Raw genomic sequence first — 12,046 nt, 5'->3', positions numbered from 1 at the left:
GCCTCTACCTACCGACCGAGGAGACAGCCGTATTCGATCGCGGTTGGTCGTCGTAAACCCGGAAACGAAGCGTGTGCGCGTCTCCGTTCAGTCCGTTCGGCGAGAGCTTGTCGCGCGGTAGTAAGAGAGAGAGAGAGAGAGAGCGCGGCGGTGCGAGCGCGAGCGCGAGCGCGAGCGTGAGCGTGAATTTATCGCGGAGTCACTCTCGAGCTCTCCTCGAGCTTCCGTTAGAGACGCGCGCGCGTCCCGACGTCGCTACGCATATGTATGACGTGTGCATCGCAGAGAGCGCGATACGTTGGTCGGCGTGTTCACGTTGAAATGAGAAAGTCGTAGCCGCTGCGCTGAGAGGATTGGGAGCGACGACGCACGCGAGCGAGCCAGCCAGCGAGCCAGCCAGCCAGACGGACGGACAATTCCCGTACTAAGCGGAGGTACGGAGAACGAAGGCAGCGACAGTAACAGCGGTACGTTGAGCCGAGCGTACACGGAGAGTCGAGCCCGCTCATCTACCTGCCTGTACTTACGAGTAAGTAGAACAAAGCCACGTAAACCTTTCGCACTACTTTGGATCGCTTGTATATAATTTTGCAAATGTAACGACCATATGTCCTATTTTTCTGGTATGTGTGCATATGCACATGGGTGTATACGTTTATTATACACACATGTATCGCATCTATCTTTATACTTTATGCGGATGTCATGTCGCACTCGGCTCCTGACGACTACGACGACACATGCACGAGAGAGAGAAACCGCGAAACGGTGGCCACAGACAGCACCCACCCCAAGACACTAAAATCGTCGCGGGGCCCTCGTCGTGGCTCACGGCTTGGCTTGAGCTGGCTTTGGTGGGGTGGTTGGAGGTGCGGGACAGTGGTTGAGAGGCTGGTGGGGTTGGAAATTGCGTGGTGGTGGGTGTTCGTCGAGGTCTCGGAGGCCCCTCCGTGGCATCTCGCTGCCTCTAACCCATCGAAGTGGGGGTGTAAACAACAGCCCTGCCCGTGTACCTCGGTCTGCCCTGCTCTCCGTCAGCTGATGCGTCTTTCGCCGCTCTGTGGCCGCGCGTCTCGTTCCTATTTCAGTCCTTGGCCCCAGGTAGCACGTAGTACGACCGGCGCCCGGCGGCGCGAGGGAAACGCGAGGGGAGGGAGGGAGATTACTCTCCGCGCGTTAGAAGAAGGGATTTCGCGATGTGCATAGAGCGGGAGAGGAGCAAAGAGAGGGAAATGTAAAAAGAGCGCGTCGCAATTCTCGCTCTTACGTGAGTCATTTTTTCCCAACATGGCGGGCTCGTCGGAGCTCGGAGGCGAGCTACGCGTCGCTGCGATTTCCCCTCGTCGCGGCGATTATACGCTCGCGTGCCGTCGGGATTATCGGGAGCATCGGGAGCATCGGGAGCATTGGGAGCATCGGGAGCATCGGGAGCTTGGAAGACGGAAAAGAAACGATGCGGGACGTCGTTGCGCAACACTCGCCGATCCGCTTGGCGTGCGGCGCCCCGCGCGCAGTAATATCGAGACGCGCCTATCTCGTTCTCGTTCTCGTCGAGGCCACGTATGTATGCGTGTACGTACGTGGTCTCGTACGTCTCACGGGGGAAAAAAAGGGAAAAAAGCAAACGTACGTGCTTTGCGGAGCGCTCGAGAAAGAGCAACAGAGAGAGAGAGAGAACGCTCGAGCGTGAGAGGCTAAACTTAGACCCTAAAGGAGAACCGTGCGCCATTACGACATGCGCGTCTGGCGAGCTCGCTCGAGCGACAACGAAGCCGTCCGATCGCGTACGCCATTCCGCGTACAACGAGAAAAGACGTCGCGCGTGGTGATGGTGTCGACGCCGAGTGAAGCTACGCGTCTCCCCACCCTCTCCTACCCCACACCCCACCCTGCTCTCTCGCTCGAAATTGGTAATTCGTCCGGCGAGTACATCCCCGTCGCGGAGCGGTCGGAGCAACACCCTTGGCCCTCGGCCGAGAGGCGTACGCGCGCGCGGATATCTTAACCTCTTTCTCTCCTTCCGTCATCCGCTCCGTCTCTGCTCCGCAGTCCCTGTAACAGGGGTGGGGCACTCCCGTTGCTTTCCTTATCATTGTCATCATTGCCCCAATTCGTCTGGCGCGCGCCGCATCTGGCTACGACGGGTACCTTCGCCCCCTGACTTCAAGTTCCCCTTCCCCGGGGAGTGTCGGTGTGCCGAGCGAGGTTCGACTCCCTTCTTTCTTGACGTTCCCCTACCCTCCAGCCGGTTGGCCTTCTTTCTCATTCCATTCTCGCGCGATACGGGCTACGTCGCTACGTCGAGGTAACGCGCGCGCGGGAGAAAGAGGAACCGAGTCTCGAGCTCTATTTCGCGGCAGGCGGCAGGTTCCCACCTATGCTACCTCCCCCCTACCCTCATCGCGCTCCTACCCCTTGCACCACCCGTAGGGGCACCGTCGCCTCGCCGCTGCGGAGTGGGGTGGGATCCTGGGCCACTTTGACGACTATCCTCCCTGCTCCCGGATCCCTTTCTGGTAGGGGCAGGGGGTGAAGTGGGGGAGCCCTCACCCCACCCTCGAGCACGCGGCACGATATCGCCAAGGCTCCGAGCTCCGAGTCGGAAACACGTTATTCGCCACTGCTCGCTCCAATGTCCAACTTTCGCGACAAATACGTGGGGAGAGTTTATTTCAGTTAGGTTAGGTTATCTTCCCGAGGAGGGCCGGGATAAAAGGTATCGGGCTTCTGCGCGTATGGACCACGTGTTGTCTCGATTCCACCGTTATTTCGTTCATTTCGTTCATTTCGTTCATTTCGTTCATTTCGTTCATTTCGTTCAACGGAACGCAACGTCTTGAAAGGGCATCTCTATGTATCCTCTCTGATAATCGAGATCTCTTTCAGAGTTTCTTACGCCGTAAACGCGACGGGAATACGAGAGTAGAAACCTGTTGCGTTAGATAAACGCGCACCAACCATGCCACGAAATTGACGCTCTTACACATATTCGTCTTTCTCACCTTCACATCACGTAGACTCGAGAGTAGCGTTGCAATGGCGTAATAATTGCTCGTATCTCTCGCGAGTACGTCGCGTTAACGACGTTAGAACGAGCTTTGTAAACCACTTTGTAACAAGAGTATGTGGATTTCTCCATGTTGCAGGCGTAGCGAAAAATGAATTTCACGCCTTTCCCCGGATTCACCAACCCGCTGCCGACCGGCACCGTTCATCAATTCACCACTGCAAAATTCGCGCAGAACCTTACCACTGGCGGACAGGTGGTTGGAGTGTTATCTGGTGGTGAAGGTGGAGTTCATTATTTGAGGCCGGTCGATCCGAATGGTTTCGCCGTCGCCCAGAGCGGTAATAATCAACAACAGCAGATTATTACCTTGCCCATCACTGTCCCGGGAAAAGATGGCACGCAGCAACAGCAAACTGTCCAGATACAAGTGGTGAATCCTAGCGTGTCTCAAAGCGGAAATAGCGGCGATCAGCCAAAGTATCACTTGGCACCGATATCCTTGAGTCAGTTCCCGCAGGGAGCAGCCACTGTTCTCACCGTCGCCTACAGTCAGCAGGGCGCGGATGGTGTCCAGATCCAGGTACAACCGCAAAACACCGTAGCGACTACGCAAACGTAAGTAGACGACATTGCACAACTTGTACCAAGCTCTGTTAGAAAAAGCTCATTGACTCGTGGATTGCAGGTCCGATCAAACGACACAAAGCACGTCCACCGCCGTGACCACCACGTCTCAACAGACGATTCAGCAGACGGTGCAACTTCCGGGAGCGCCCGAGGGTCTGACCGTAGTCGCTCAGATACCACAGGACTTGATTCTGCGGGAAAGCATAGAGGAGTCCAAGGAAGATGTCAAGGAGGGCACGACCCCCGTGGCTCTTATTAAACGAGGCAGTGTCAAGAGTCAAGGTAATCAGAGCGGGGACGACTTCATTGGTTCCGTGCCTAGCAGCTGGCAGAGTCTCGCTACTCCAGGATCCACGGTAGCGGATTATCTCTCTAGACTGCCCGCGAGTACTTTGCCCCTTAGCTTGCAACATTTTCTCAAGTTCTCGGCGGAAACTATCAAGAGGGAAGCAACCATTGAATCGAGTCCCCTCGGAGCGGATGGCCTTGACGCTTCCGGTAGCACAGCTTCGGGAGAGCAAGCTGTGCAAATTACTGTTGCCGGAGGAGAAACGGCCATCATTCCCGACGTTGTCGAAGAGCAGGAAGCAGGAGCGAAACCGAAGCGGAAAAAGAAATACAAAAAGAAACCACCAAAGCCGAAGAAACCCAAGCCAGGACAAGTGAGCATAGTTACCGCTCTCGATGGCACCACCCTATTTTGCTGTCCTCAATGTAACATGGCATATCCGGAAAAGGAGAGTTTGGAACAGCATCTGATTGGGCACAAAATAGAGAGGAGATTTATATGCGACATTTGCGGCGCCGGTCTTAAACGGAAGGAACATTTGGAGCGGCACAAATTAGGTCATAATCCCGACAGGCCTTTCATCTGTACCGTTTGCATGAAGGGTTTTAAACGAAAAGAACACTTGAATCTTCATTTTGTCATACATTCTGGACAAAAGACCGAAGTTTGCACCGAATGCGGCAAAGCGTTCTATCGAAAGGACCATCTTAGAAAGCACGCGAGATCTCACCTTACCAAGCGTGCCAAGGAGGATCCATTGAATACGACCAACGATGCGACGCAGAATCAACAGCAGGCGGACCAACAACAACAAGTGGAACAGATACAACAACAGTCGTCGGTACCCGAGTTGCAGCAAATTCAAATACAAGTGGGACAAGGATCTCAAGCGCAGATTCATCAAATATCCGTTAGTGAGCAGTCTACCGTAGTGTTGCCTACAGCGGCTGAAACTGGAGCTATGACAATGCTTCATCATCAACAGCAGCAGCAGCAACAGCAGCAGCAGCAGTCGCAGCAACAGCAACAACAGCAGCCGCAGCAACCGTCGCAGCAGCAGCAGCAGCAGCAGCAGCAACAACAACATTAGCAACAGCATACCGCCCCGAATCAACTTGGGCGGTACTTTCGTTTCAATCATCAGCACGCTAGAGGTCGTACACGACCCGGTGTACTCGCTGATTGAGTTTTGCAACTTGGATAGGCAATTCATTATCGGACGAAAGTTTCGTTGGCTAGTTGATTACTTCGCAGCCTCTTTCACAGGCATTTGAAAAACACCTCCATTTCTTTAAGATATACATACGCCCCTGTCTATTGACACAAAGCCGATTTGTTGGGATCCAAAGTCCTCGCGCCATCAGCGGCTTGATGAACCTTAATCACGGCACAATAAGCTCGCGTACGTGTTTATAATTATCGTATAAAACGCGCCGAGCTAAAGTGACAAAGTTGGTGTACACGAGTTTCTCTTTTACGTACACGTTGTAGCGTAGGTAAAAGAGAAAGAGAAGCGAGATAGTCGCCGCTCGCCTCGAATAAGATGTTTTTGTCGCTGATTCAGTTCCATGACGCCAGTTAGAGATAAATATGAAGTTTATATAAATATATAAATATATAAATAAATATATAAATATACACACACACACACATACGCGACACACAGACGTACAAGGACACACACACAAAAAGCAGCAAAAATATCTATTTTTGAAAGCGCGAACTGGATTCGCCCGAGATAACAAGGCGGTCGAGTTTTGGGCTAATAATAATTCGCTTTTACGACGATGATAAAATACGTAATGGAAGAATTAACGCGATATATAACAATAGATACGGCATGGAACGGAGTTTGTAAATACACGCGCGACTTTTCGTCCCTGAGGAGAGAGAGGAGACGGTAGTCGAGATTGATACGTGTCGTACGCGCGAGGTAAATCTTATTTATTTCTTCTGATACAATACAATCGTGACATTATAAGGGGATCTGCCGATAAATCGTCAAGTCCAATTTGTATTTTGTAGAGATATTTTGTAGAGAGCGACGAAAGAGCATGCTTACACTTTTCTATAATTTAGATCATTGCATATGTTTATTATCTTTGTGTAAAGACACAAAGGCGTGTTGACGTGACGATCAAACCTGCGCTGTACGAATAATGTGTAAGTGAGATGATGGTGAAAGAATCACGTATGAAGGAACCACCGTAACGGTACTTTTCCAAACACGGCGGGAAATCATTAACTGAAACACATTTGCGCGACAACGCACGCTGCTCCGAAATGGACGTTTGTATACGATCTAATTGCAGATTATTCCGCGATAATCCTCGATTTCACTCGGTTGCTTTTAATATTGATATTGGCTAAAAGGAGCAAACTCTCCGTTAAAACTCGATCGTTACAGTGAAGAGTACAAGGGCACTTTCGCCTCCTAATTCTTCTCAATTGGGCACGTACGATCCACGCGACGCGACGCGATGCGAAGCGAAAAGGAGAGGTGAAAAGAGACCATAGAGAATTAAATCCTTGAATGTTAACCAAATCGATCGTGATTCACCTGACAAAGCTTTTTGATAAAGATGTATGTATACATCGGAAAACTTTTTATTTGTAAGTATCACAATTAAAGGCAATGGGTATAACTGTACAAGAAATATTATTATTTTATTATCATAATATAATATAGATATATATATATAAGTATATATATATATATCATTATCATAGGTAGGATAAATAGTCACATAAGACATTTTCATTGTTACTTACATAAATATTGGAGAAGAAAATTGAAATAAAACATACATTTAATACGAAAAAGCGTTCTCGCCTCTCTAGTGAGATATCCCTTTTGAAATTTCTTGGAAAATAATGTTAGTAGGTATCAAGTATGGGGGATGCAAACGTCGGCGGGAAGTTTCAAGTTAAAATTCCGATGCTCGTTACTCGATTCGGGCATTTTCGCCAGTGTGCAACGCGGCGCAGCGCGTCGCGTTGCGTCGGGAGTCGGGACTCGGGAGACCCGGGAGAGAGAAAAAATAGTTAAGAGGCTGGTACAGTAGAGGGCGGATGGGTGGGATGGGGGCACCGGCTTGAGGGACAGGTGTCAACTGTACACACCGTACAACGAGGGATCTTTTCTCGGTGACAGCCGGTTGCGTCAAGACGGCTATCCGGGCGAGCTCGAGAGAGGGTAGCGAGTTACCGAATGGTAAGCGACACTTGCGTGCTTTTGCATTTCTCGACTGCGCGAGACTACAAGTCGCACGCACGGCCATTTTCTCTCGAGTTTGGTGCGGTGCATGCGGTGAAAAGGCCCCACGCTGCGTATCGACTAAGTGCGGTTGGGGTGGGGTGGGGTAAGGTGAGAGTGAATTGGAGTGGAGTAGACTAGACTAGACTAGAGTAGAGTAGAGTAGAGTGGAGTGGAGTAGAGCGGAGTGGAGTGGTGTAGAGTGGAGGGGGAGGGGAAAGGAAGGGTGACGGTTGCGTCTCTACGCGTGTACCCCGTCCCCTTGACAATCAGCCTCCCCTCCGCGTGGTGCGTGCGTGCGCGCGCGCGCGCGCTGGCACCCCGTCTTCCACGGCTATCTTCCATCAGTGGTATTTTTTAGTCGTATCTTTTTTTTCCTCGGCATGTCGAGTGCGACTCGGTAGAGCCGCAAACGGTCGTTGCGCGAACAAAAGGGGTGTTTAGTCTTGATTACCAGTCAGCGATCGTTCGTCAGGTTGGCACGAGCCAGTGTCAGCGTTCAGGTGGCGGGTAGCTTGAGCACGAGCCAACCCGCCTTGCCCGCCTTACCCGCCTTACCCGCCTTACCCGCCTACTGGCCCGCCGCCACCGCCGCCACTGCCGCAGCAGGCAGCAGTAGCAGCAGCAGCAGCAGCAGCAGCAACGTATTCGTCAGTGTGGTGGCGTGGTGCGTGCCTACTGACGCGCTTCTGTCTTCTGTCTCTCGTCCTCGCTATCTCCTTCCCATTCTCTTTCTCTCTAACGTATCCTCTCGCGTGCGAGAAAAATCTGCCCCCCCCCCCTCCGGAAAGGATCCGGTACGGAAACACGGCGAGGAAACATGGGGAGAGGGACATCGTTGTGAGTAAATACAACGCCGGGCGTCATCATCATCATCGTCGTTGTCAGCGGCGCGGTGGTAATGGTAGTGGCGGCGGTGGTGTCGTCGCCGCCGTCGCCGTCGGTGTCGATGTCGTTGTCGTTGTCGCGTCTTTACCGAGTTATGCCAGTGAGTCGAGATGTCGTAATATCGACGCACGTAGAGATACTAAACGGCCCCTGCGAAACGAAAAATCCATTTGCGTTTACCTCTCTCGCACTTTGCTCAAGGTGAATCCTTTGAATTTTTCGTTTCCCTCCTTTCTAGGTACAGGAATTCCTCTTACGGTCTGCAATGAATTTCCCGCCGTTCGGAGGTCACTTCCCTAGTGCTATACCGAGTATCCATCAATTCGCGACCGATAGCTCCAGTGGGGCAGGCGCGCGTTACGCCAATCATTTTCCCAACCAGCCTCCGATCGGAGTGCCGGTTGTGGGAAAATACCGTCCCGAAAACAACGGCGTACAATCCGCTCAATCGCAAGTGATGATGAACAATAAGGCTAGCTATCCCAGCAGTAATGTTCACCATTATCCAAACGTACCGTACTCTCAAGCCCAGTCGGTTCAACAACGACCAACCAACTCGCCTGGAATGCAAGAGAAACGATCGTATCATCAGGTAAATTATTCTCCCTTTCTTTTTCTCCTTGTTATTTGCCACAAATGTAAGAAATGGATAGACGTTGGAGATTCGAGATAAAAACTATTAGAGATACTTGACAGCTGCGTTTTCTCCAAACCAAAATCGTTTCAATTGGTCTATGAGAGAGAGAGAGAGAGAGGCAAGTGAAAAATTCTTCTGTCTCAGCAATCCACGGAAACGATAAATCAACAAGACGTTTGCAACCTTCTTCAAGACAAGGACAAGGCCAAGGAAAAGAAGGCTGAGGAGCAGCAGCGCAACGGAGAGACCACGACGAATGGCGCTCAACAGGATTACACGATGCACCAGCATCACCAACAGCACGCTCATACTCAAACGCCAGCCAGCATGCCCGCAACGTGGCAGTCGCTCGCGACTCCTGGTTCCACCGTAGCCGATTACCTCAGCCACTTGCCAGCCAGCACTTTGCCGCTGAGTTTACACCATTTTCTGAAATATTCTGCCGAAAGTATCAAAAAGGAGTCGGAGATGGCGCAAACGACCTCGGTGGCTGTGGCGACTACGACAACGCCCAATATAATGATGTCGCCGAATAATAAAAAGAAGAAAAAGAAGAAGACACCGAAAGAGAAGAAGCCGCGTCCGAAGCCTGGCGAGATTCGTCTAACCACAGCGCTGGACGGCTCGACGTTGTACTGTTGTCCGGAATGCCACATGGCGTATCCGGAACGAGAATTGTTGGAGCAACACCTACTAGGTCACACTTTAGAGAGACGATTCGTCTGTGACATATGTGGCGCTGGCTTGAAACGAAAGGACCATCTTACGCGTCACAAGCAGAGCCACAATCCTGAACGACCTTACGTTTGCACCGTTTGCTTGAAGGCTTTCAAGAGAAAGGAACAATTGACGCTACATTTTGTAATACATTCTGGGGAGAAGCGACACGTGTGCACCGAATGCGGCAAAGGGTTTTATCGGAAGGATCATTTACGAAAACATACCAGAAGTCACATCGCGAGAAGAGTGAAGGCTGAATTGAGTCAAAACGCCGGTAAGACGAGCTAGTAGCTCTCTTCCCTTCTTCTTTCTCTCTCGTGTCGCATTCTTTCGTATCCTATCAAAATTAATATGTGACTTTCTTTCACTATTATAGGCACGCAACAGAATCAACAACAAAACAACGTATCGAATATGCAAACCACAACCGTCTCGGCGTCGTCCGTTCTTCCGGGTGGACATCCAGGTCCCCTCCTGTCCTGAGCCCCGCCACCAGGGAACTTCCAGGTTCCCCATCCAAATAACATTCTTCATACTCATACGTCGCATCATTCGCTGCACCATCATCATTTAACGGCGGTAAATGTAGCACATCAATCGAGCGTCGCCCCGCTTGCTACATCTGGTCATTATCAGTCGCACGAGCTTAGCTTTTTGGGACACGTTAAGGATTTCTGAGACGAGGAGAGGACCTCGGCCAAGAGGTAACACCAAGACGCTAACCGATTGTCACTATCGTCGTCGTCGTCGCCGTCGCCGTCGTCGTCGTCGGCTATGACGATGAGGAGTAACTCTGAGACTGATCCATGATTTGAATTGAGTGAAATTTAATATATAAACCTTTTTTTTAACTTTCGTTTCGTTTCGTTTCGTCAGTATAATAGAGAAAGGAAAAGGGCGGCAAAAGGTTCCCTCTTCAAGTTTTAATTTATTTCTAACTTGACATATTTGCCCTGTAATTTTCCTTGACAGTTACGTTCTTACTACAATAATGCTATATGTACATCAAGGGATATGATAACATTTTGCGCAAGCACGCAACATGTCCAATTATAATAAATATTCCTCGAAACTAATGTAAGCTAGATCTGACATAGTTCTTTTTGCACTGTTTTATTTTGCAAAGGAAAAATTAGTTACTTTATAAAGATAATTTTTGTCTAGCTGGAAACTAGACAAGATGCAGATTTCCATCGCGATCATTTTCATTTCTTTAACTTTTTCTTACATGTAGAACATTGTGTTTTCATATAAATTGAGTTTTCTAGTCATTCTGCATATAATGATATTAACAACGTCAAAAATCACATTTATTTGCGAAACATATGTCACAAATTTATTTACAATTAGTATAGAAGAGATATTTATTTGATTCTCAGATATATGTTGTTACAGTTTCGAAGAAATTTTACTCTATTGATTATATGTATAATTGGATATCCCGTAAATGTAACATAATAGCAGCAACTCGGTGAAAAAAATCTTTTAGGGAAAAGATACACTTTTCGTAATAATACATATATAAAAGATGAAAAAGCAGTCATAGACATTATATGCTTTTATAGCACAAACAAAAGTACATACGTGGGAAGAGTACTAATTTTCCACAGAAACTCTAGAGTAGGAATTTGACTACGAGTCAAAAATTCTTGCCATACGTCGTGTACGACGAGGAAAAAGAAGATATTTTTATGAAAAATTGATGTAACTTAGTAACTAAGCGATGAAGAATGTGTGTGTGTGTGTGTGTGTGTGCGCGTGTATACGCGAGTGCGAAAGGGAGATAACACATCTCTTTTTCTATGTTTCCTTTTCTTATATCATTGCATTAGTATTCATATGCATGATCTTTGCGATGATTGTCAATATTTTATTATTTTTTTGTTGATGACATTACAAGTGCAAATAGTGTAAAAGGAATAAAAATTACACGTAATATTCCTAATACACATTATAGAATTAACAGAGTTGCAAATTGACCCACCGATTAGAAAACAATGTCTTTCATTTTTAATAGAATTATTTGATGTTTAATGTACAAAAGGAAAAGATTATTTATGTTATAAAAATTTTGGATTTATCTTGAAAAAATATGCAAGACAAGATGCATAGCAATATTTCGTGATGAATAAAAATCAGATGTCTTTTTATTAAAACTTTTTGTTATACATAAATATGCATATGTTTTATATATATATATATAAAGTTGACGGCATTTTTTAATATGTTTTTCGATAGTTTCAAATTTGTTTTTCTTTTCTGTGTGTGTGTGTGTGTGTGTGTGTGTGTGTGTGTGTGTGTGTATGCGTATGCGTGCGTGCATGGGTTGCATGCAGGATCTATATACGTATTGTATAATACTACATGCAAATCCATACATATTTGCCCCAATACTTGGAGCAAATTTCTTATTTTCCTTTGTGACTTATTGCAGTACTAAGCACTTGTCATGCAGAGCTTAGTAGCTTAATTAGCCTTTATAATTTTTATATGACTTTACATTGTTTTTATACATATTTTTCGTTGGATTTCTTATATTCGTTACATTCGTTGAATACTGATTATATATCCTATAAGATTTATTTTCTAAGTATAGGACACACACCACGCGCGCGCGCG

At 48.1% G+C, this 12,046-nt stretch overlaps 1 protein-coding gene across 1 annotated transcript; it reads left to right on the top strand.

Moving 5' to 3' along the window:
* The first annotated feature begins 6 nt into the window (after positions 1-6).
* Positions 7-10,278, top strand: LOC105565210. The gene is made up of 8 exons (XM_012018212.1): positions 7-529; positions 3,147-3,625; positions 3,696-5,015; positions 5,255-5,328; positions 7,703-8,022; positions 8,309-8,662; positions 8,852-9,701; positions 9,804-10,278. Exons 2-8 carry the CDS (start codon positions 3,159-3,161, stop codon positions 9,908-9,910), a joined length of 3,492 nt encoding a protein of 1,163 aa, XP_011873602.1. The 5' UTR covers positions 7-529; positions 3,147-3,158; the 3' UTR covers positions 9,911-10,278.
* Positions 10,279-12,046: the final 1,768 nt, after the last annotated feature.

Source organism: Vollenhovia emeryi, unplaced genomic scaffold (assembly GCF_000949405.1).
Source record: "Vollenhovia emeryi isolate VEMERY1.0 unplaced genomic scaffold, V.emery_V1.0 DF939155.1, whole genome shotgun sequence".
Lineage (NCBI taxonomy): Eukaryota > Metazoa > Arthropoda > Insecta > Hymenoptera > Formicidae > Vollenhovia > Vollenhovia emeryi.
Note: the sequence above shows the minus strand (reverse complement) of the source record. Positions and strands in the feature narration are given on the sequence as shown.

What these genes read in the sequence shown, in the direction of transcription:
- LOC105565210 (XM_012018212.1), top strand. Translation starts at nt 3,159, where the DNA reads ATGAATTTCACGCCTTTCCCCGGATTCACCAACCCGCTGCCGACCGGC. An exon ending in TCACGGCACAATAAGCTCGC is followed by an intron (nt 5,329 to 7,702) that starts GTACGTGTTTAT and finishes GGGTAGCTTGAG; the next exon opens with CACGAGCCAACCCGCCTTGC. An exon ending in AGAAACGATCGTATCATCAG is followed by an intron (nt 8,663 to 8,851) that starts GTAAATTATTCT and finishes CTTCTGTCTCAG; the next exon opens with CAATCCACGGAAACGATAAA.